The sequence below is a fragment of the Castor canadensis genome, chromosome 7 (assembly GCF_047511655.1).
Source record: "Castor canadensis chromosome 7, mCasCan1.hap1v2, whole genome shotgun sequence".
Taxonomy (NCBI): domain Eukaryota; kingdom Metazoa; phylum Chordata; class Mammalia; order Rodentia; family Castoridae; genus Castor; species Castor canadensis.
This window is the reverse complement of record NC_133392.1, coordinates 107,236,165-107,259,876: the sequence shown is the minus strand read 5'-3', so window position 1 is coordinate 107,259,876 and position 23,712 is coordinate 107,236,165. Positions and strand designations below refer to the sequence as shown.

Here is a 23,712-nt window from a genome sequence, read left to right as displayed (position 1 = left end):
TTGCCCAGTCTCCTGCCAGCCCCAGCACAGGTATCCCCCATGCAAAGTGGCAACAACTTGGGGAAGTTGGTTAGAACTGTCACTTGCTATTTCTCATGACCAAAGCACCTAAGATCTTCAGTCTCTCACTAGATCCTTTGTTCCCACCCTGAGGATGTGTGGTAGTCCTGGTTCTCAGAGGGGCTGGCTCCCTGGATTGCCTGGTTTGTAATCTGGTGCTCCTCGGCTGCCTCTCTTTTCTTTCTTTGGGAGATATCGCCCTCCCTTCAGCTCTGTGGGAATCCCATCCCTTGGAGAAAGGACAGAGGAGGAGGCAGGGCACCTTCAGCAAACATGCAAAGATGCATGTGAGTCACCAGAAGTCTAATGACCTTTCTGTTTGTTATCTGTTTCCATGGTCACCACTGGATCTCAGGATGGGAAACTGCCCTCCATACATGCGGAATCATGGTGTCAGTCCTTATTGACTCTTAAGCTTCCCTGTTGCTCACAGGGAACACCAGTATGGAGTTCACCACTATGGAGTTCACTCTTTTCCTCCTCCCATCATCTCCTTCCACTTCAAGTCACTGCCAACAGTGCTCCTCTGCCTCTCAATCCCCAGCTCGAATGTCACCTCCCTTGGAAGTCTTCTCTGAAGGCCTCTCTGCTGGGGAGTGTGCCCCTCTTTTCCCTGCATCTCACAGCACCCCATGCTTCACCTGAGTGACGGTGCTTCTTGCATGGTAAACAGAGGTTAGTGTATGTGTCCTTTCCATCCAGAGTGCTTTAGGCTAGGTGGCTCTCAGAGATTAACATATCAGCATGTTGTCAGAGCCTGACTTTGAGCACCCAGCTCCCAGCAGGTGCTCAAAAAATGTTAACAGAACCAATGAGGAAAAACTAGAAGAGAAATGGTCATTTGTTAATTTATTGAGCAAAACACAGGTAGAATGATACAATGAGGCACTGACCCAATAAAGAAAGCAATGTCTTGGTGTTTTGAGACAGGGTCTCCCTTCCTCCTATGTATTCTAGGCTGACTTAGTATGCAGCCCAAGGCTGGCCTTGAACTTGTGATCTTCCTGCCTCCACCTCCCAAGTGCTGGGATTACAAGTGTGACCATGCTTGGTTAAGCAAGGGTGCTGTTAATAAAACTTCTTTCAAATCTGTGACCATGCGAACTGTGAAGTAAGTGCTTTTATTCTTTCCATAGAACAGATTTCCAAACAACCATCACAGTGTTAAGGTTATTAAGATGCTGGACAGATGAGTAGCCAAAGAATATCAGAAAGTAACAAATTCTCAACAATATATCAAATGAAAATTTACTGAGACAGAATATATGTTTGTAGTTACATGGCTAAAAATGAGACATCATAACCAAGTCCGTAAAACTAGGAAAAAAAGCACTGTATAACAAGAAGGCCTTTCATAGCTATCAAGTGAGCGCACATTATAGACAAACCAGTTTTATAGAAGCAGCTTATAGCACCGACATGTTGGCAGGACCAGCGGAGTGGTGGGGTCATTGAACCAAGGCATCTGGGAACAGGTGGGATTTCAGCCATCATCTACTTCAACCCCTATTATAAATGGGGAAGTGAAGGTCCAGAGATATGAAGTGCCTTGTCCAAAGTCACACAGCACAGGATTAATAAGAAAATGATCCAAAGCTACAATCCAGGTCACTGACATCAGGTAAGTGCTCTATTTTAATATACACATATAATTCTATTTGATTTACGGTGTTTTTCCTATCAACAGGCTTACCATGAAAGAAATCGATACAACTCATAACGTACTCTTGTATTACATTTTTTTTCACAGGGAAATGACTGCTATGCACTGCTTCTCTATACATCTTAAATAAAAATTCAAGGCAGTCAGTCTACTACCTTAGTTACAAATTGGTTGAGAAGGTACATCTGAAGAGATAATTTGGCACATCCTTCACTATGTAAGCTAATTTATGCATCAACATTACTAAGTCATCGGTATGAAGTTTTTTTTTCCTGATAGATTAAAGATTAGTAAGTACAAAAGTAGTCCAGAGATGGAGAAAGCAAATTAGGCCTTTTCTTTAAAAGGTAAACTTGGTAATTTTCACTTTAATAAAGAATTTTAAAAACTGACTTTTTTTTTTTAGAAAAAGAAAAAACATTTGGCTACAACTCATGGTTTGTGAACCACGAGGTATATAAAGTATTTTCACTGTTAAAATGTGTCTTCTGTAAAATACTTTGTGGAGTCGTGATCTAGCCATGGTCTTGTGGCCTCAGCTGGACAGATTTATGATGCTACTTAAGTTATAAGAATGAAAGAACAAGATCACTGTTACCAGAAGTGTCATTAAAGACAAAATATACTGAACACAGCTGAACGGTTTCATGGCAATGGAGCCAAGAAGTTGCCGGTGTATATGTAGGTGCAGAGGGAAAAAAAATCACACCTGCTGGGCACCTGTCTATCATCAGAAACCAACTACTGCAGACAGCTAAGTTGTGGCTTCACAAGTAGAAAAAAAGCCAGATAAATAAAAGTGACTTTGGCATATCATATATATGTATACATATATTATATCTTCTTACACAGACATCTAGTTATAAGTAAGTCAACATTTGACTACAATTTTCCCACTCTTGGGTCCAGCATTGAAAAATTTGTTTTCATTTTCTCATAAATATGCCCCATACCTGACCAGGAAGTCACAAGACATTATACTCACAGCCTTTATTCCATCTGAGCAGTGAGAATAAAATGAAATCTCCTGGGAACTCAAGTCCATTTCTTACCGCTACAAGCATCTTACAAATGGATAGCAAAATGTATCTTGTTAGGCCAAAGACTACGTTCCAGTACTAAAGAATAAAATATGCTTGCTACTAATAATAATGTGTGCACATGAGAGAACAGTAAAATTTCATGAAAACGTTCTGTAATAAGCTGCATTATAAATATTTAAAGAAACGTTAAAAATTAGAGTAAAGATTAGTGTTCTGAAACTATCAGTAGAAAAATATACTTGTAAAAAAAAGAATGTTTCCTTAAGTGAAGCACTGAATATAAAAATTATCTTTTTAGTGTACATTTCTAATTTTACCTTTTGAAAGGCAAAAGCTTTCTCCCTCTTGAACAGGTGCCTATGATTTATGTGTGAGGTGGGTGTATTACAGAACTGAGCAGCAGGTGACAAAAAGGTTGCAGGCAGTGCCGTGACTTCCACATGGTCAGTTCACAGTGCTGAGCAGATGGGTGACTTGGAGAAATACTGAGACTCTCTGAGCCATTTGGAGACAGTACAACATTTGCTCACTGTCAACGGACATGATACTCAAAGCCCAGAGGTTAGATTTTTTTAAAAAGGGATTTGCTTTTGGGGGGCAGATTGAACATAAGTAGGGGAAGCCATTGTAAATAACACCTTCTGGTGGTTGAATCCTTTTTGAGAATAAGTTTTTAAACCTTCATTAGTTGTTATTTTAATGAATTGAAGATGAATTAAAATATCACAGGCCTAGTGTATGATTTGGACCTCTAAGTGAACATTTAAAAAGAACCTTCTTTTCCTCTGTGACAAAGTCAAGGCACACTCTTTGCTACGGGAGGTTTATTCCTTTGGGATTCCCACCAAACATTCTGAGGATGAGAAGAAAATAGAGGCGCTAATATTCAGCTGCTGGAACCTCTGGGCCAAGGAATGTCCTGCTTCATGCAAACTTTTGGAGGCCTCGCTTCCCCTTGATGTTTGTGGACAAGGTAGGGATGAAACCATAGGTATCTGAGAACTTACGTGTTTTGACACTTTACATGGTTTGTATGCATTCCCTTCTCCTGGCACATGGGAGGATGGGGGGGGAATGCCCCCTCTGAAAACAGATACTCTGGCAGCAGAGGAAAGATACAAGGCAGGCAAGCGAGAAAGAGAGAGGGCTGACTTGCACAGCTGGGCCAAAGACAGCAGCTGGTTCACACATTTCTGCTCCTCTCTTGGCAGGGCTGATAATTCACTCTGTCTCATTCCAATCACCAGGGGGAAATTTCAGAGGTGTCTACCCCAATCCAGCAGAGATCATGGACCCTGGACTGCAGCTGCCAAGGTCCACTGGAGAATCTCCTGCCCCTTTTCAGACTTAGGATGGCTGAGCCCAAAGGTTCCTTGTGAATCAGTACCTTATCAGAGGGCTTTCAGTTCAGCTTTAAAGTTTTAGTTGGCATGGTTTATCACAACCTAAGAGGTTCGGTAAGATTTCAAGAGAGGACTCTGCTACCTGATTATAATGATATCATGTTTAGGAAGTTCCTTTTTTACTCTTTGTACAGCAGCTATGCGAAAAGAATTTTTTATTCTACTTATACACAACTCAAGATAAAGATACAACTTCTAGAGTTGAAGAGCTGATGTTATAGAAAAAGGGGGGTTTCCCATGAGAAAATAAGCATGGATCCGTGTATACACAAAGATGTACATATACGCAACACATCCCTCTCCCTCCTTGGATACTATACAGGTTGGCACAAACTTTGTGAAGAACATAATATAATACGAAGGTTTAAGGATTGAAGTTATTCTTGGCATTTTAATTTGATTGATACTTAGGCAATTTAGGTTTTGACATATCTGAATCAATTATATATTTAAAGTATGCAAATGTGTTTTTTAAAAGGCCCATACCAGCTTTCCTAATACAGCAACCCAATATAATACCATAGTCATCAAATGGAAAACAAGATTGTTATTCTGTATTAAATCAGTAAAGGGTATTTTAAAGACAGGGCAACTTGGAAGATGAAGACTTCAGAGTCCATGAGTCCAAGTGAAGAGTGTTTTAGTTATTAGCAGTGGTTACCAGATAAGCTGAAGGCAAAGCTCTCGGAGGAGCTGCTTGTAGTTTTGCTGTGTTGAGAAGAGACGAGGAGCTGTATCACTGTTCCACTATAGGATGATGCATGTTTTTTTATCCTTGAAGGGGTTTTCTGAGGTTGGTATGCCTATCAGCAGAGGGTCGCTCCTGGCGTGCTCCTCACAGTAGGACATGAGGTCCGCGGATGCCTTTGAGACCTGGTGTAGGGACAAACGAAGGCAAAAAGATAAGAAAGAGAAGACTATTTACAAACCTCAAGAGTGGATGTGAAAGCTGAGTCGCAGAGTGAAGACTGATTTGAACAGGATAACCAGTCTCAGAGCATTGCTTTCCTTGTCAGGTACAAAGGAAAACTGTGCCTAGTGGGTAAGGCCTTCCTTAACTAAGTGATCAGACTTAGCAATCAGATACCATGTGTCCCCTTGTGTGAGTACCAATGGTACCCTACCAGCTAGTAGCCTGCATTCCTGCCAAAACATTTAATAGGAATCTAATTAGCAAACAATTATACCCTAAGTGAGGACAATTCTGCAAAGTGAGTGGCCTGGATTCTTCAAAAATGGACTGTGTGTTAAGTACTATTTATTACTAGATAATCCTGAACTGCAAGTAGCTTTCAAGTGGCTCAAAGAAAAAAATTACAAGCGTCTTCTGTGTAAGTCTGGAGAAACAGACACACACACAGAGAATGTAAGCAAAAATGGCTAAATGTTAACAAGCAGTGAAATATTGGTAAAGAGATTATGAATGTTTCTTGTTAAAATTCTGTTGCAGGCTTGAAATTTTTCAAAATAAAAAGTTGGGGGGAAGGGAAGGAAAGTGTGTGTGAATCAAGGGAAGGTTATATCTTAGTTCCTATCCAAGAACAAATAGATTGGAATGCAGAACAGTTTAAAACTGAATTATGGGCTTGGAGCCACAACTCTGGAGCCAAGTCGTAGAGCTTCAAGATTTACTGTTAGTGACAGGGCATGGGGGAAATCACAGGACAAAAGCAGCATGGGAAGAAGCTGTGTCTTACTCCAGCACAAGCCAGACCCGGGAAGTACCAAGCCCTGTTTCAGAAGTTGGTGGGAAATCCCACGTAGCAATCAGATCGGGGAGTAAGGTAAGGAGTGTGGGGCAGACAGGGCCTGGGAGCCTTGTGCTATGAAGACAGGTGACTGTCTCCAGGCCCAGAGAAATTTATCAGGTGGCTGTTTCAGTTTCTAGGAAACAGCATTAGTCACAACATTCCAGGGCTCTCACTGCCTAGTCCTCTCATGGGACTGAAGCAGAAAGATTTCAAAGTCAGATGGCATAAGGAAATGCATTCTGGCTTCTCTTGGGGCTCTATACTACTACAATTGGCATTACTCACCCTGGGGGTAGAAGGTGGTCTCTGAGGGGGAAACATTTAAAAAGCTGCATTGTCCTAAAAAGAAGATCCTGACTGCTGACTTGTTATGGAAGACTACCTCAACTGCACTGATAACTCTAGAACACTTGGTAAATTCCAGAGGGATGACGATGGTGTTTATGAAGTCCACCTGGAACCCCTGTCCGCTCTGGAAACAGCGATCACATGACTTGACCATGCTCATCTGGGGAAGGCAGTTCATGAGGAAATCCTGTGCAGGGTCTTATGACAAAGAAGTGAACTCAGACATCTGGCTCCTCAGCTCTTTTGAAATGAGACCCGTGCTAGGTAGGAAAGGAAAATTAAGGTGCTGAGACGTTCAGCCTATGTGCTAGGAAAGTCCTTGGAACCAGGTGAAATAAATGGCTTTATCTTTTCTGACTTGTGTCCCAGCCCTGCAGGAGCAGGGGTACTGAGTGGAAGGCACAGCTCATCTTGTCAAGCTTCTTACCTTTATTCTTTCGATGGAAGCTTCCAACCTTAGCTGTTGCACAGTTCTCCTTGCCTGGACTATGTTGTTGGTGCTTGCTGTTTTGCTGGACATCTTCAATGATTGTTCTTCCCTGCAATCTGAAGGGAAGTTTTTTTTTTTTAAAGGTGAATAGCATTCATCTTTAAAGTTTATTTAAAGCTTCTAAAAATGGGTGTTATTTGAAGGGAAATGGATGCATTTTCCCAGTCATCATGGCCCTCTCAAATCTAGTGAATGGCTGAGGGCTTTCAGCTTGCCATCCACTTGAACTCCGACATAAATCTTTTTGCAGAAACCCAGACTAACAGTTTAATCAATGCAGCATAACATCCAGCCCCAAAGTGTCCCTTTGAACAGTTTTCTAGGAAGAAACAAATATGCATAAACATTTGCAGTAATGAAGACATGTCTACATATGGAAGTAAGCATTTGTCACATCAGTCCCTTTACCTACTTTAATAGAAGGTTTGATTTTCTTTTGGGCTCTCTCTCCTAACTTTTAGCCTGATGCAACTATTAGCAACAGAAAATGAGAGAGCTCCCTCTTTTAGAGAACTGTGCACATTTTCAAGGTGCTATTGAGATGTGCAATCATTTGGAGACCATTAGGCAAGTAAGCAAGTTTTTACTCAAGACAAACCTGGAAGCTTTCAGCTGAAGGACTTTCAATGACAGATCCATAGTAAACATCAAATAAGATGTAAAAGTAGCCAAAAAGCTGAAACAATTGATGAAACTTTGTCATTCCTTCCTTTGACCTTCCCTGGCCTTGTTCTGCTGGCCAAGATTCTCGCTAATCCCCGTATGTTTGAGGATTGACTCTCCTTGGAGTCTAGGCTGCTCTGTTTTCCTTTCTCCCCAGCCACCTGATGCAAAGCAATGGCAACAGCCTGGCCCTTGAGCTTTGACCTGTCTGGTTATCCAGTGGCACATTTGAAGAGGGAGACAGGCTCAGGACAAGTGCTGCCTGGTGCCCCTGCCATATATGGTTAAGTTCACTCAGCATGGTGGCGACGAGGAAAAGGCAGAGCTGGCAGGCTTGGCAACAGTGTGGCAGCTTTATGACTCATGGAAGCAGGTGGACAGTAGGTGTGCCTCCCCAGTGCTATGCAAGCGCTCAGCAGTCTTAGGGCACTGTGGCGCCACCAGCAAACCCTGGCTGACTCAACCTTTTGGAAGGCCCGCAGCTGCACAAAGCTGTGCAGAGTAGGCTGCAAAAACCACCAGCAACCCACAGGCTCCACACAGAGTCCTGCCACACTTAGGATGAGTGTGAACAGGGATGAGTTCAAGGATATGGATAGGGCTGCACCCTCTGAGGTCACGGGAAGCTTTGGGTCAAATGCACAAATAAAACTTCTTTAACTGCTTGCAGAACTTTGAAGCTGGCCTCACAGGCAGGCGTCACATTCCTGGGTTTGGACCCTGTCTCTGCTACTAACTGGGTGAAACCAGACAGACTGCTTCACTTCTCTGTGTTCAAGCTTTTTCACGTGGAATGTAAGTATACTATTACATCAACCTCAATTTTTTTTTTTTTTTTTTTTGTGGGGTGAGAGGGGATTCAATTCACTGATGCACACCTGGTGTCTAGCATAGGACTAAAGGCCAGCAGCTATTATTTTTATCCTGGGGGTCACACCCACAGCACTGTGAGATGGAATTCCTTACTTACCTGTTTGCTCTGCCTGCCCCTTTCCTACCTGCTCAGGGAGCCTTGAGGGTTTTGACTGGGTCTTGGTGGGGCTCTGGCATCAGCACTTTTGAGCAGATCCCTAGGTAGTTCTGCCACACTTTTTTCTCAAGGCAGAATGGAAGGGCTCGTGACAGCCAACATAGGATTCTCTGAGGAATAAGGAAGACTGGCAGTACAGGAAACTGGAAGAAGGAAGTGTGTGGCAGGGCAGGGTGTCTTTGTCTTGTCCTAGGCCTTGGGCGACCTGATTTCAACACACTCCCAGACTGCTACTGCCTTTTCCGCAGATTCCTCAGTCCTGTGGCACCACCCAAGGGAGAGGCCTATGGTCTCCTCCCTGGGGGTGTAGCCCATACCCCAGGGTCTGGCCCAGCCCATTTCTGTGCTCCCAGACCAGGCTTATTAGCTAGGGGCCTGGGATGCAATGGAGGCAGGGGCAGCCTCACTGCAATCAGTGTGCAATGCCTGGATGCACAGCAAGTTGGTTTACATGGTCTATTCCCTGCAACATGGGCTCCCCTTCCAGCTGGTGGCTGGCTCTCAAGCCTCCAGAATGTGAACCTGACACCTTCTCTGAGTGGCCTGTGGTTTCCAGACTGCACCCTCAGGATTTTCTGAATTTTCCCTTTGTGTGAGGATAATGTCATGCATTCTCTTCTCAATCCCTAGTGCATAAAGGTTTCTGTGCCAGGGCAAGTTTTCCTGTAACTGCAGAACAGGTCACACATGTCAAGACTAAATTGCCCATTGCTCCCACCTGCGTGGTCACAAGCAAATAGTCCATAGTCAGGATCTAGTCATAAAAGCCTGGGTAGGTCCCTTTCAAAGTCATGAGAGAACTGGCATCTGGTTAGGAAAGACTTTCCTTTCCCACTGTGTTGCAGCTGGGATTAAAACAGCAAGCTAGCCAGTAAGAAACAAAACAAGGCAGAAAAAGATAAGAAATGCGAGCAATACACAATGCACGCTTGCCAGCTCCGGCTTCTTGCAGGTGGGTGTTCTGACCTGCTCCTTCACAGGGGACCTTCTCACCACTCCCCCAGCTTGCTCCCTTCCATGGGAAGGAATCTTGCAGTCCCAGGCTCTACAAAGTCCACGCAACACACTTTTTTCTTTTTTCCTTAAAGATACTGAGTCTCACTATGTTGCCCAGGATGGAACCGAACTCCTGGGCTCAAGTGCTCCTTCTGCCTCAGTTTCTCAAGTAGCTGGGACTACATGTGTGTACGAGTATATTCGGCCTGTGAATAGGCCCAGGAAGACATTTTTAATTTAGTGCTACAGGTTCTGGGTACAGTGTGCTGAGAACAGATGGGTAGGAGGGATACAGAGCCTGCCCTCATAGAGATATTAAACAAGTAAGTGACACTTTCTTTTGCTTCAGGGACACCTCACTCTTTCACTGCTTGCCACCTTTCTCAAGTTCCCAATTCAAACACGGTTTCTCTTGCCAAAAGTTTCTTCTCTACTGGCACATGGATAACCCCATCCAGAAAACTAGTGAACGTTTTGGAGTTAGGAGAGTTTTACAGATCCTTTAATGCAGCTTTCTACTGAACACTGTATAGCAATAGCTTTAGGAAGTCAATTAAATGGGATACTTGTGGACATCCCTAGAATATATACATGGTCCACTGGAAAAGACTGTAACCTTTTATTGTAACTTTGTTCTTATGGAGAAATCAGCTCAAAATCATTCAGCTTCAGGTTGAGGAGCCTCTTCAGCTCTGCTGAGGTGCCTATGTCTAGGCAGGGGCTGCTGCTGTTTGGCTCTTGGGAGGGGAGGACTCTCAGTGCTGGGGCTGGCTGAGGACTCTCTCTTTGCAGCTGCTTTGCATAGTTTCAACAGCTGGCTTGAGGCAGCTATTGACTGAGAAGTTGGGGAAACCTATCTCCAAACATCTCTACTCCTTTGTAGGGCCTGCCCTGGTCTTCCCTCAATGGTGGGAATATCTGGCTGTTTGTTTGTGCTATTAGCTTGCTTTATTCATACACAGAACATCCTCCAAGGCACACAACATCTGATATTTCTGTGGAACCTGAGTGTGCACACGTTGCTTTCACACGTTATTCCAGGAGGCCTCACTACAATCCTGAATGAGATATTACCATTCCACCTGTTTTACAGAGGAGGGAACAGATGTTAGAAAGACTGGCTTCAAGGTAACCGAGTCTGTGCATCTTGAACAACTGTAAGCCTTTTCTTTGCAGACGCCACCCTTCCCACTTGCTCGGAAGAAAGGGTATGATTCCACTTAAGGTGATTCACACACACTCAGGGCATTGCATCGTGAATGTTCTATACTGTGGCCCTTAATCAGGAGTGACTTGGACACTTCCCAACCTAGAGTCTGACCTGGACACTCACCAACCTAGAGTAGTGGCTTGCAGACTGCCTTGTGTTTACGCAACATCCTTTCTGGGGAAGAAGGATTTTGGCTGTGTATCTTATACACCAGCTAGCAGACACTGTTCTCTGCAGCTCCCAGGTAAGGACTGACTGAGGTCAGCATTCCTGGTCCTGAGGCCCAGTATTCAACCACCCAGCAGGGTCAAGGCCAGTGTGGGTCTTAGCTGATAGCTATGTGGCCATCTGACAAACCTATCGATTCCGCAGCCTTTCTTTCAGCTTTACACATGGGCAATACATTTGAATAAACGTAGCGTTTAGCTAGTCAAATAATTGGCATTGGTTTTGATGGTGTGGCTCATCTGAATTCTCAGGTTCCTAGAAATTCTTAGGAACAAGATGTCCCTTAGGGAAATATAAGCATTTTCATCTTGGTTGAGAGGCCAGGAGCTACAGAGGAGGGTGGGGCTAGAAAGTGGCAGGAAAGCACCAGCAAGTCTTAGGGTCTGAATGACAAAGCCATACTGGCCTGACCAATAAATGAATCACAGAGATAAGCCAACTTTCAAGAGCTAACATCCTCCTGTGGCTGTAAGAAAAGACTGGGTTAAAAAAGAAAGCCACGAGCTACCACTTATCCTCTGGCCTTGCCTTTGACTTCCTAAGTCTCACTCTGGAAAAGGTGGACTCTTCCTAAGCAGGGGTGTTGGGAGGACACAGGCACTCCACTCAATGCACTATGTGCACAAATGTTTATGAATTGCTGGGCACCCCGTGCCCATGTGCTTGGTGAGAGACAAGAGAAAGATCTGGACAGCTACTGAAGAATTTCAAGGCTTTGTGATCAGTAGTGCCAGTATTCTTACAAGGCCTTGGAGGGAGTGCAGAGCAGGCTCTTAAAAACAGGTTTTCTAACTGGGCGTGTGCCACCACCAGCATTCAGGAGCTGAGGGAGAAAAAGTGCGTGTTCCAGGCCAGCCTGAGCTGCATAAAGAGACTCTGTGTCAAACAAAATTAAAAAAAACAAGAAAACCAAAGTTTTTCTATCTTCATGAGCACATTATTTATATCAGAGCCTATAAGCTAAATCCAGATGGCAGAAATGTTTGGTTCTTGCACCGGTCCCCCACCCACCCCACCCCCAGTTAACTCCACAGTATATGTTTTAACTTTACATTGATTATCAACACTTGAAAAATGGGGAGATTTTACTTTGAAAGGAGGATTTCTGGAAAAATCAGAAAATTCTACAAAACCGAGTTGGAAATGAGTGACAGCTGCTCCTTTTAACATTGCTAGCATACCTGGGGGGCCCTCTATTTGAACTTGTGATGCCTTCTTTACACTATGCCCTGGATAGCTAGTTCCAGGGCAACATTTGATGATTAGTTAGGGCTAACTCCTGCCACTTCTCAGCTTGAAGCCCCTGAGCCAGACTTACAAACTATTTAAGCATACCACTTTTTTATTCAAAAGACTGTCAACAGTATCAGAGAAAACAAGTGTGTGGCAGGCTGGGATGTGGCTCAGTGGTATAATGCTTACCTAGAATGTGTGAGGCCCGTGGTTTGATCACCAGTGCCATGCACACACGTACATGAAAGCATGAGAATGAAATAAAGTAAAGAAAACTAGTGCAGCCTCTCACCATCTACCACGTGGTAGGCACTAAGCACTTCGTAGCTTGCAATGGATTGGTGCCACACAGCAGTTTCAACCTCATCCTAGCAAACTCACCAAGGGCTGAAAAGTGAAAAGTGACATCTCCCAGTGTTATGGGCAGAATTGTGATTGTTCTTCCAACTCATATGTTGAAGATCTAACAACCCCCAGGACCTCAGAATGCGGCTATACTTAGATAAGCAAGGTCTTCAAAGAGGTAATTAAGTTAAAATAAGATCTTTAGGGTGAGCCCTGATCCAATGATTGGGTATCCTTATAAGAAGGTGAAATTTGGACATAGAAGGGTACAGAAGGAAGACTGTGAGAAGGCAGCTGTCTACAACTCAAGGAGAGGCCTCAGGAGAAACAAACGCTGCCAACACTGACTTCGGATTTCTAGTCCAGCAATGTGAGGATAAAGCGCAGTTCCTGAGCCCCCTGGACCATGGTAACAGCTCAAGGTGTTCCTAGCAAATGACCATCTCTTCTGCCAGGGCTCTGGATGTGCAGGTTCCACCAATCCATGCCCTTGGGAGAGACCTGGTTGGTAGAAGCAAGATGGGCAATTTCTGGCTGCTTGGCTTACTTCTCCAACAGCATATTGGTGGGAAAGTTACAGTTTGGGGAGCTGAAGGAACCCCAGTGTCCAGTCGTAGCAACCAGGTACAGAGAGGCCAAGCAGCATGCAGCCTCCCAACTCTGCACTCCCCTGGGGCTCCAGGTCCAGTGTTATGGTGGCAGGAGTCCTTCCTAGGGACTCTATTGAGAGCCTGCTCCTTGCAATAATTAGGTGAACACCCCACTCTCTCTTTTAAGGCCACTATGCTAAAACTGCCAAGACTGCTTTCTCATTGCTATGACTGAATCACGAATAATGCTCAATTATTAATCTGTTTTATAAACTAAATAACTTATAAATATCAGCTATGATTTCTAATATGGTCATGTCCTCATTGCTGAACACCTTTAACACTAAGACTTGAACAGGGAGACAGAAAATTTTCCTTCTCCTTCTCCCAACCAAAGTTGCAGGACCTAAGGCCTAGGGTAGCTGGCTGCATGTCCCACCCTGTTCTCGCACAGTCCGGAGAGTAAAGGACACAGAGAACATGCTGCTGGCATATTGGGGAAGAAAGTAAGAGGGAGAAGTGGAAAATAGTCTTGGGTGAGGAAGACACAGCATCCTGAGGTCTGCTAAGAGAATTTTACGTAAGCCTGGAATTAGCAGGACACAAAAGGAGAACTGCTCTTCTGACCTCAGGGGAGCTCATCCTGCAAGAGTAGCATGCTGTTAGACTTGGTGGATGTCTTCTATGTCCTCATCTGGTACTTTCATTAGCTGGTTTTACCTGCCTTCTGGTGTACATCTCTGAATAATAATCATAAAGATATCAACTTTAAATGGTTAATTTTGACTACTGGCATCATTTACTGAGCCTGTATCAGGTGAGTAAATTCCACGCACTGTTGCATTTAGTTCTCTTAACAGTTTTAGGAGATACATCCTTTTGTCATGTGTTTTACAGAGGATGCACAGAAAGGTTAACAAGTTCTTGCCTAAGAGCACCTCCAGTTTACATGGTGGAGTTGGAGCCTGGCTACCTGACTCCCAAGATCATGGTGTCACTCACCATTGTGTGCTGCCTGCCTCTGAACAGCAAGAACATAAGGAAGGGGCTGGGAAAAAGAAGGAGCAGGTGTCAGACAGGAGCCCTGTACAAAAGAAGACACTGGGCTTCATTCAGGGACTATGGCTCATTTGGCCAGGTAGTCCTCACAGCAATGTCAGCAGGAAGTGTGTAGCCAAGAGGTTTTGTGAGAAGTTGGAAGCCAAGGGGAATAGACTGTTCTTATTTAAAAGAACAACTGGCCTAGTTTCTAGGTAAGACTATTGCTAAAGATACAAGATGATCCCATTGTCCTCTGTGCCCTAGAGAAGCTGGTAGGGAGCCAGAAGAACAAGCCAATCCTGGTAATAAATCCAGCTGCAGAGGCTGGGCAGCAAGTTCCTAATTTTACTGTGTGTCCAGAACAATTAGGGCACTTGCTTCAAAAACCTGACTCAGTGGGTCTAACGCGGGGCCCAAAAGGCTGTATTAAACAACTTCCTAGGTGATTCTGACATGGGTCCTCCTGAGAAATGCCAGGCATGATGATCAAACTCTGCCTCTTGATCCTGTCATGTTTATTTCTGCCCGGAATCAAAACAGGTCAATTTAGAAGAATGCTACTCTTTCAATCTATGCTTCATTCTTCAAAGGTCTGAACAAGCCCTGGAAATTTCTAACTCCTTTTAGAATGCAGCCCACAGGACTAAGCCTCTTCAATTTGAAATCACTGTTACCATTTGACATACTTCTTTAACCACAAAAGTCTAAATTTTCTTCCTTAACAGACCTTTCCTTCTGAAGTACCATTTTGCTAGACAATCTTGTTCTTGCTCTGTCCAGTGCTGTCCCTTCTTTACAGCTCTTGCTCCTTCTTTGGGTCAGGTATCCTCAGGGCTCAGTCATGGGACTCTGGTGTAGCTATTACAGTTAGATAAATCCAAATCCTGGCTGGTCACTTACTACCCCAAGGTGCTTTATTCTCTGAGCCTCACAAATAAAATGGGATGAGGTAATAATAGTATATCTGTCAAAGGGCTGCTTCCAGTATGAATTGAGAAGATGTATGTAAATTACTTAGCACTTGCCTGACAGACACTGGTACTCAGGAAAAAGATGATGCCATGTCCACCTTATGACTTTAGATATGACCAATGCATTTCATAGGTAGCCTTGACCATTTACCTCAACCCCAATGGCCAAAGGCAGTCAATTTAAATTTATACTTAAATGGTCTAGTCACAGGTACTTGGATCTTTCTCACTTTCCTTCACCACGAGTGACACCTCCATTGCCCTGGAGTGCTGCTTTTAGTTACTTAGACCAGGAGCTAGTCAATAGAAATGTAAGCCACACAATGTGATTTGAATGTTTTTAGTGGCCACATGAAAAAAAATTAGTTTTAATATATTCTGTTTAGCCCAAGATGAACAAAGGTGACATGTAATCCTTAGAGAAGTTAATGAGATAGTTTATTTTTGGTACTAAGTCTTTGGGACCTGGTATGTATTTTATACTTGCAGCACATCCCAAGTGGGATTTACTGTGGTTGAGTGCTCAATAGTCATGGTACCTCCCTGGACATGACAGGAGTGCTTCACTGGATGGTGTAATCTTAGACAATGGTGCCTTCTAAATTCTCTTGAATTCCACTTTGACAAACCCCACATTTTTACTGCCCTCATTGTCCTGGCTCCTAATTTTACCCACTGTCATGGCTTCCCACACAAGCCAAGGTACTATGTTAGCCTTGTAACAGCACCCCCATCCCCAATCGTCTTCCACTCTCATCTATCCTGACCAGTACGCTTACGTACAGTCCTGCTATCAACTCAGTCCTCTGAAAAGCTGGCTCATGCAAGATCAAGGGCTTTCCCAGGATCCCCCAAGAAAAGTTCAAAGGGCTCAGTTTGTACTCAAGATCTTCCCTAATGCTTCTGCCACCATAACCAAACTCCTAATCCAAAAGAAGCTTATTTCTTTCTACATAGGGCTTACCAAATGCTAGGCACCAGGCTATATGACAACAAATGACCCCGTGAAGTAAGTTCTCTTTTCAAACCCATCTTACAACTGAAGAAACAGACACAAAGGGTAGGTCCTAGGGTGAACCTGCTAGTCAGCTGCATGGCTTGGATTTGAACCCAGGGAGGCTGATCCAGAGGCCAGCATGTCACCCCAACTCCTGGCTTTGTGGGCTATGTTTTCAAGTCCTAAGCCTGCTCTCCAGTTCTCTGCCTGCCTCTCTTGGCCTATTTAAATTCTTTCTTGCTTTAGGCTACTGTTCACAGTTGCCTCTTCCAAGGAAGGTCTCCCTAGTTACTTTTGCTTACTATGACTAATTCCCTTTATGAATTCCTGCTCTGGGCTTATAGCTCAGGAGTTAAAGGACCCCTGAGTGGCTGCCCCATGCACAGAAAGTGCAGGTAGGGGTAGTTGCACATGAATACCCTAAAATTGTACAAAATTTGGTATGTATGTCTATGCTTTCTTTTTTTTCCTTGAAGAGAAGGTTAATAGCTCTTACAACCTCTCAAAAAGATCTGTACCACCATTAATTTTAGTGCGTAATTATATATATGCTCTTTAATGCCTATTACTACATAAATGTACAAATATTGTCTTCAGGTCATATTGTTAGCTCAGTAATATAACAACTACTTTTATTCATTGGTTACTATGTGCCTGCTACTGTATCGAATACTCTATACCGATATTAGTCATTTAATATTTTCTGTAATAAGAAATTGGATTTATTATACCTATTGAGATCAAACTTTGCCCAAGGAAACAAAGTTATTAAGTGGTAGAAACAAAATTTTATTTATTTATTTTTGGCAGTATTGGGGTTTGAACTCAGGGCCTCACTCTTGCTAGGCAAATACTCTACCACTTGAGCCACTCCTTCAGCCCTTTTTTGTGTTGAGTATTTTTGAGATAGGGTCTCATGAACTATTTGCCCAGGCTGGCTTCGAGCCATGATCTTCCTGTTGTCTGCCTCCTGAGTAGCTAGGATTACAGATGTGAGCCACTGGTGCCCAGCTAGAAACAGGACTTTAGTCCAGATTTCTCCAAATTCAAAGCTATGCCCTAATCCAGCAGATGAGGTATCCCATGCCACCTTCTCTCTCCTATGGATTAATGCAGAGATGAGGCTTCAATTACATTCCTTGGTTAGAATGAGACACACAATGTAGTAAACACACACCAGCTAGCATGCACTTATACCTGGGAGTGTTTGTATGCTACTGTTTGTTTTCTTAGAAACAGGATACACCTTGCTGCTCCTTATCACAGGTGTCCCACACAACACCAATAGATGAGCCAATGGATGCCCACTTGCTTGGCTCCCAGCACAGCTCTCAGAGACCTGGGTGGAGTTCCTGGGGCTCCCATGCACTTGTTTAGGGCCAATCAGTGACTCAGTGAACTTTCAGCTCCAGCATGGGCTGGCCATTAGTGTTGCTATGCCATGTTGCTATGCACCCGTGCATACTGCACCCCAAACAGGTTTGCAGATCTTGAAGGAGGCCCATAGGGACGTGATGCCCCACCGTGGTGTTAGGACCCAGTCCCATCCCTGCTAGGCTGGGCCAGGATTCAGCCATCCATTGAGACGTGTGTTTACAGTCAACCTGAAAGTGCTTATAAACAAGTTTTACTCTTTGCCCAGTGTAGCAAGACAGGTTGAGGAAAGGTTTGCTAATATCTGCCTGGCTGGCTTACGATAGCTGGACATCTCATGTGTTTACCAATGAATGAATGAGTAACCCAGTGGAAGAATTCCACAGCTACTATTGAAAAAAAAAAAAAAGCAACATTTTCAGAGTGCCTTTTCTATGCAAAGCTCTGTATATACTCTTCACAACATCCCTGGAAAAGAGAAAACTATTGTTTAACCAGTTAGCTTTTTTTTCTCTTAGAGAGGAATATAAGCATATAGCAAATATCTTGATCAGTACAAAAGGGTGTACAACAAAATTGAGCTCTTCTTGAACTCTAACCTCTTCCAGATATTGCTGTAAACTTGTCAAGCTTCCTTCTGAGGTCATCTTTTGTGTATACAGACAGGATTCTGTATATCCATTTAAAAAAATACAAACAGGAGCATGGGTATGCATTGCTCTGTGCCCTGGTTTTATTTGAACTAACACTATATTCTGGAGGTCATGCTAAAGTGAGTATTATTTGTCCGTCTGCCAGTGGGGATGCTGAGGCTCAGTGATGTCCTCGTGACAAGTGCTAGGGCTGCCATGAAGCCTGGTGCTCCTAAGCACTGCTCCATACTACATCTGTCCTACAGCCCCTAGAAGCCTTCTGAGGTTGGAGAGGAAACAGCATGCCCAGAGAAGAAGAGGACAAAAACTGCCCTAAAAGGACTCAATGCTTTTTGGGGAACAAACACTACTATAAAAAGTGAGATTTCCAAACCACTTAAAACATGCCTAGGACAGTGTTCACTGTACACCAAGGTAGGAGGTTAACAGGCAGCCACTGCCCTCCTTTGAATGGTGCCCAGCCTCTTGTTGGAGTGAGAAATGGTGAGAGAGTTGCAGGCTGGGAAAGGATGCAGCAGAGAGTGTGTAGCTCATGACACTGACAGTCATCGTGCCCTGCAACCTTGTCCTGACTATCACTTGTGGTCTCCTTTGGGTCCAAATGAGCTCCAAGGCAGAGAAGTAGGAGAGACAATTTCCCACTGTAGGTAGGATCTGCCTCCCCTTGTCACCTTGAAGCAGATTCAGAAAAAAGAGAACACCAGCTCTTCAGCAACCTCAAAAGGATTTTTTCGGGACCTTGCCTCTCAGGGAAGTTGAGGCAGGCTGGTGTTAGAGAAAGTTCGGGACACATAGAAAATATCTGACTTAATGTCCTGGCTCAGGGACAGTCTGGACTGCCCTCCCCTGGCCCAGGAACCGCCCACACCCCTCCCCACTCATTGATTACTGGATGGGAATCACCTGGTTCCTCCCTTCCCCTAGATTAGCATAAATTTTAAAAGCACTCTCTGCCTCCAGATTCCACCTGGGCCCCACCATGTTCCCTTTTGTATTTCCCTTCCTAACTTTTAATAAATTCCATTTATATCCATGTGTCCTGCTGTGAATTCTATCATTCAGGACACAAGGAATTTGGAAGTCTTCTGATCACAGACTGCACCATTGCCATCAACAATTGGGCATCAGCAGCAATGCACGCAGGCCACTGGACTTGATGAACTAAAGTCTGAGTATCATGAGGAGCGTAGATGGGCTGGCAAACATGCAAAGGCAGGAATTAGGAACTTAGGGAAGGGATGGTCAGAGATGGCTTCAGCCCACGAGAAGACAGATAACAATATAGGCCTGAAATGAATCAACCTTCAACCTGGCAGGAGCTGGAGAGGTGCGGATGAAGACATGGAGAATTTCAGAGTGGCTGCTGATAGAGCAGTAGACAGCCCATTAAAGTATTTTCTCGGTGAAATGGGAGCCGCCAACAGTTTCTAGGCAGGAGTGACAGGTGTTAAGGGAGCGCAAGTGAAAAAATGATTGAACAAGCTCTTTGTGGGGAGGGGAAATGACAGACAGAAAGGCAAGGTAGGCTACTTCCATCGATGGTCTTGGGTAGGTAATACAGCCTGGTTTGGGGGTCAGAAGGACCTGGGTTCAAATGTGAGGTTTGTCATTTTGTATGGCATGATGTCACTGCTGTCCTTGCACTCCCAGGTTCTCTGTGTGTGAAGTAAGATAAGGAGAGGACCTGTCTCACAGGACAGTAATGATGAAGTGAAATAAAATAGAAAACGGCCAGTTCATGGAAACCACCAGTGCTGCCTACCACCATCCCATCACAACATGAGACTTCACACAAATAAAGGTAACTGGAATGCAAAGAGAGAGAGAGAGGGAGGGAGGTAGGGAGAGGGAGAGACATGAAAATGTCAGAACAAACAAGACTCTGTCCTTAGGGCTGAACAGGGAGTGACAGTTCAGAGATGGCCACTCTCATTGAGGGCTGGTGTGAAGGAAACCTGTAGGCTTTGACAAGGAGGGCACCTTAAAGAGCCAAGAAGGGGCAGGGGACAGGATGACGCCACCACAAAAGCTGGGGGAGGGGAGGGAATGTTAAGGAGGAATGCTGCATGAAGATACTTAGTTAAAAATGTACCCAGAGAGCATATTAGACAAATCTACTCCACAATGTAGCTTGGTGGGTGATAGCAATTTTAGTGTTTTTTTTAACTTACTGCTACAGTATGTAAGCTTTTAGTTTTTGATATGAGGTAAACTTTAGATAGCATTTACACTTGCCAAGCATTGTTCTAAGGGCTTGACAGATAAACTTACTTAAACTCCAAACAATGCTAGAAGGCTGTTACTATTGTTCTGCCCAGTGCAGCACAGAGGGAACCAAGGGAGTCAGCACTGAGAACACAGCCAAGGTCAGACAGAAGGTGAGGGGGGACGCTCACCCCTTGGGAGCCTGGCTCCAGACTGTGTGCTCTCAGACACAGGTGACACTTTCACGATTAAACCAAACCAAGCCAAACCAACTTCCCCTTGCTAGTCATTCACGAAAGTAGGAAGGTCGTGGCTTTATGGGGGTGAAGAAAATAGAGGACAGGACTAGCACACTGGTCTCAGTGATGGGGACCTCAAATGAGTGCTTTCCAGTGTGGAGAGACTACAGGTCTCACAGGATTTGAAGAGAGAACTAAGTCAAGGACGGAGCCTGCACATCCAGCAATGTTTGGAGAGATGTGACATGTAAGAAGACGAGGAGCTGGATAGGTTTTGGGGCAGGGCTGTTTTATAAGATGGCTGGCAGCAGAGCCTTTCTCAAAGTAGGAGTGTTGAGAAACTAGGGAGGAAGTAAAGATGCTAGGAAAGGCCCTCTGTGAGAGCCAGGGGACCAGCTCAGGACTGGGCTGGGAAATTAGGAAGGGGGGAGGTGGAGGAAAGAGCTGGGAGGTCAGACATGGAAAAGCAGCAGACAGGGAGCCAGGAAGCTCAGGCTGGTAAGGAAAAAAGAAAGAAAGCAAAATAGAAGTGAGCTTTTTTTTTTTGGTCAGGGTTTGAACTCAGGGCCCAACCCTATGGTCCAGATATCCTTAACTTGTACCAGCCATGTGTTCTACCACTTCAGCCATACTCTCAGCCCTTTTTTGTTTTAGTTATTTCTTAGGGTCTCCACTTTTTGCCAAGGGTTGGCCTTGTACCTTAATCCTACTACCTCTGCCTCCCATATAGCTAGGATTACAGAGATGCATCACCATGTCCAGCTTGCTGTTTGAGATAGGATCTTGCTGTCTTTTTATCTGTGCTGGCCTTGAACTGTGATCCTCCAATTTCCACCTCCCAAGTAGCTCGTATTATAGGCTTGAGCCACTGTGCCTGGCATAAAGGAACTTCTGATGCATACGACACATGTAAACCTCTGAGTGAGCAAGAGCTGTGAGGTGCACATGAGTACGAACTGTGTACCTGCACTAATACAGGTTCAAGAGCACCACCATGAAACTGCAAGAGTGGAGGATACGGAGGGCACAGGAGTGGCTGTGAGCTAGCTGCTCATGAGTCCAGGTGCCTTCAATAGTTAAGCTGCATGGGGTTCATTCTGCCTCTGGATATGTTTGTTTTAAGAATACAAGTTAGAAGTAAAATTCTACAGTCCCCACATTCCCATTACACGGTCATTGTTAGGATCATTAGGTGAGATGTGTTATTACAGAATGACAGATACGTACATTAATAATGATGTAATTTCTTCCTCCTGATCCTGACCTAATGGTATGTCCAATGTACACAGTGCAAAGAATGGCCTTGTGATCAGCCCACTGATCACAAGTGAGCCCTCTGCCCACTTTACAGGGTGGGCACCAATGCCCAAGCATCCCTCCCTGGAGGCATCCACTTCAAACCACTTGCTTCATATATTTTGTTCACTTAAATTCAAGAAGTTTGCAAAACAAGAACTTTCAGTGGAACGGAGTAGAAGGTTCTTGTCCATCAACTCCAGGAAAGAATTAGTGTGGCCTCTTTCAGCCCTGGATTTTCCAGGCCAGACCTATTCCCAGCCTCTGTGTCTCCTGGCATACTAGTGACTTAATTTTATGTGAGTTGGCTTTAAAACTGTGGCCATAATGTATCTCTCATCCTTCCCTAAGCCTAATCCTTTGTCTGACACAGGCTCCTACAGGGCAGGCACCTCGTATCACGTGGTTCTTTTATCTTCCATGGGCAACACATGAAGAATAAGTCTATGCTGACTCCAGCTTGGCAGGAAGTGACAGCTCTGCAGCTCTTCTTCATGACTCAGGACACAGCGGGACAACAATCCCTACCGAATCCGATAAAACATGGACACAGTCCTTTAGGAGAGTAATGATAATGGTCTGAACCCGGGGTACAACATGAGAATTTCTGAAACAAACTGGGTCGGTGTCACATTACAGAAGGATTCCTTCAGAGAATAAATACTCTCTCAACTGCATTATCTGTCAAAGGGGGTTAGTTACAGAAACTAATTACTTAGCTCTGATTCTAATTATCAGCCAGGAACCATAGTAAGCATCTCCAAATTAAAAAAGAACACCTTTGCACGACTTCTTGTGTGTCTTGAGTGAAGTTCTGCCTGGGTCTCCAAAGTACAATGCCATGCACACACTGCCACCACTCTTATATGTGTCAATGGGAGGGAGGTGGTACTGACTTTGACTTTAGGCACCTGCCATCTTTAGTTTCAACAACAGCTCCTTCTCAGGTCTCCATACTTGGTGGTACTTTTCCCTTGGTGTTAAAGACAGATACAGGAAATACAGTTCGGATGCTGTGAGCTCTGGAGGGAAGGAAGTGTCTCAAATGCCTTCTCTGTTTAAGCTAACTGTGAAGGTCAAGTGCTGAAGAGTGAAAGAAAAGGGGCTGCTTCCCCAAGGCTACTCATCTCATGGGTGGCATTGGATATAACATACACTTTCAAGCAACCCTAACAGTTAGCACTGCAATATTAAAGCCTTTTACTTACTCGTGTACTTAAGCATAAAGTCAGTTAAACTTTTCTAACACTTAATGGGCCCAGGGATTAAACTCTTAAGAGCCATCCCAGGAGAGCAAGCACTCAGTTGTCTTCTGTGACCAAATAGAAATTTCAGAAGGTTAAAGATGATTCTATCAAAATTCTGTCCTGGGGATATTTTCACAAGTGCCTGCTGTTCTTTTATGCACAATGTAAATCCAAATAAATGACACGTGTTTATATTATGCATAGAAATTATAAGACTGATTTCAGTAGATCGAATAAATAAGTGTGTGAGATTCTTATAAACAGTGTCCACATTCATAACTGAGCAAAGCTGGCATTTACGCAATCTCTGAATGTCTGTTATACATGAAAACCATTCCTGGCTGAATTCTGGGGGAACATACCCTGTCACACCTGTCAACATACCTGTTGATGCTGCCACATGTTTGTATGTCACTTCCACTTTTACCCAACATGGAAATCTGCTGTTCTAATATGGTAAGCCTGATGTAATAATCACTTGAAAGACTGTAATGTACAAAGTCTTTCCCAAACATCATCTACATTAGGTGTGGGGAGTGGATTATGAGAAGCCTATGAGAACTTGTCATAAGCACAGCTGTGCTCAATGATCTACAGGCTGAGTTTGGCATGGCCCCAGCCACAGAAGACAGTGAG

At 44.1% G+C, this 23,712-nt stretch overlaps 1 protein-coding gene and 1 long non-coding RNA gene across 5 annotated transcripts in view; one reads left to right on the top strand and one right to left on the bottom strand.

Annotated features, from left to right (window-relative positions):
* Positions 1-1,162: 1,162 nt before the first annotated feature.
* Gng12 (G protein subunit gamma 12) overlaps positions 1,163-23,712 on the bottom strand; it is a 118,623-nt gene continuing 96,073 nt past the window's right edge. For all 4 annotated transcript variants that reach the window (XM_074079794.1, XM_074079793.1, XM_074079796.1 and 1 more), the window contains 2 exons: positions 6,696-6,814; positions 1,163-5,042 (listed from right to left, as the gene is read on the bottom strand). In XM_074079794.1, coding sequence (XP_073935895.1) covers positions 4,917-5,042; positions 6,696-6,788 — 219 coding nt within the window. In that variant the 5' untranslated portion in view covers positions 6,789-6,814 and the 3' untranslated portion in view covers positions 1,163-4,916. The remainder of the gene's footprint in view (positions 5,043-6,695; positions 6,815-23,712) is intronic.
* On the top strand, positions 7,761-23,253 carry LOC141424915 (uncharacterized). Its single transcript, XR_012449864.1, has 3 exons — positions 7,761-8,216; positions 19,740-19,890; positions 22,203-23,253. It is a non-coding gene; the product is annotated as an uncharacterized lncRNA (long non-coding RNA).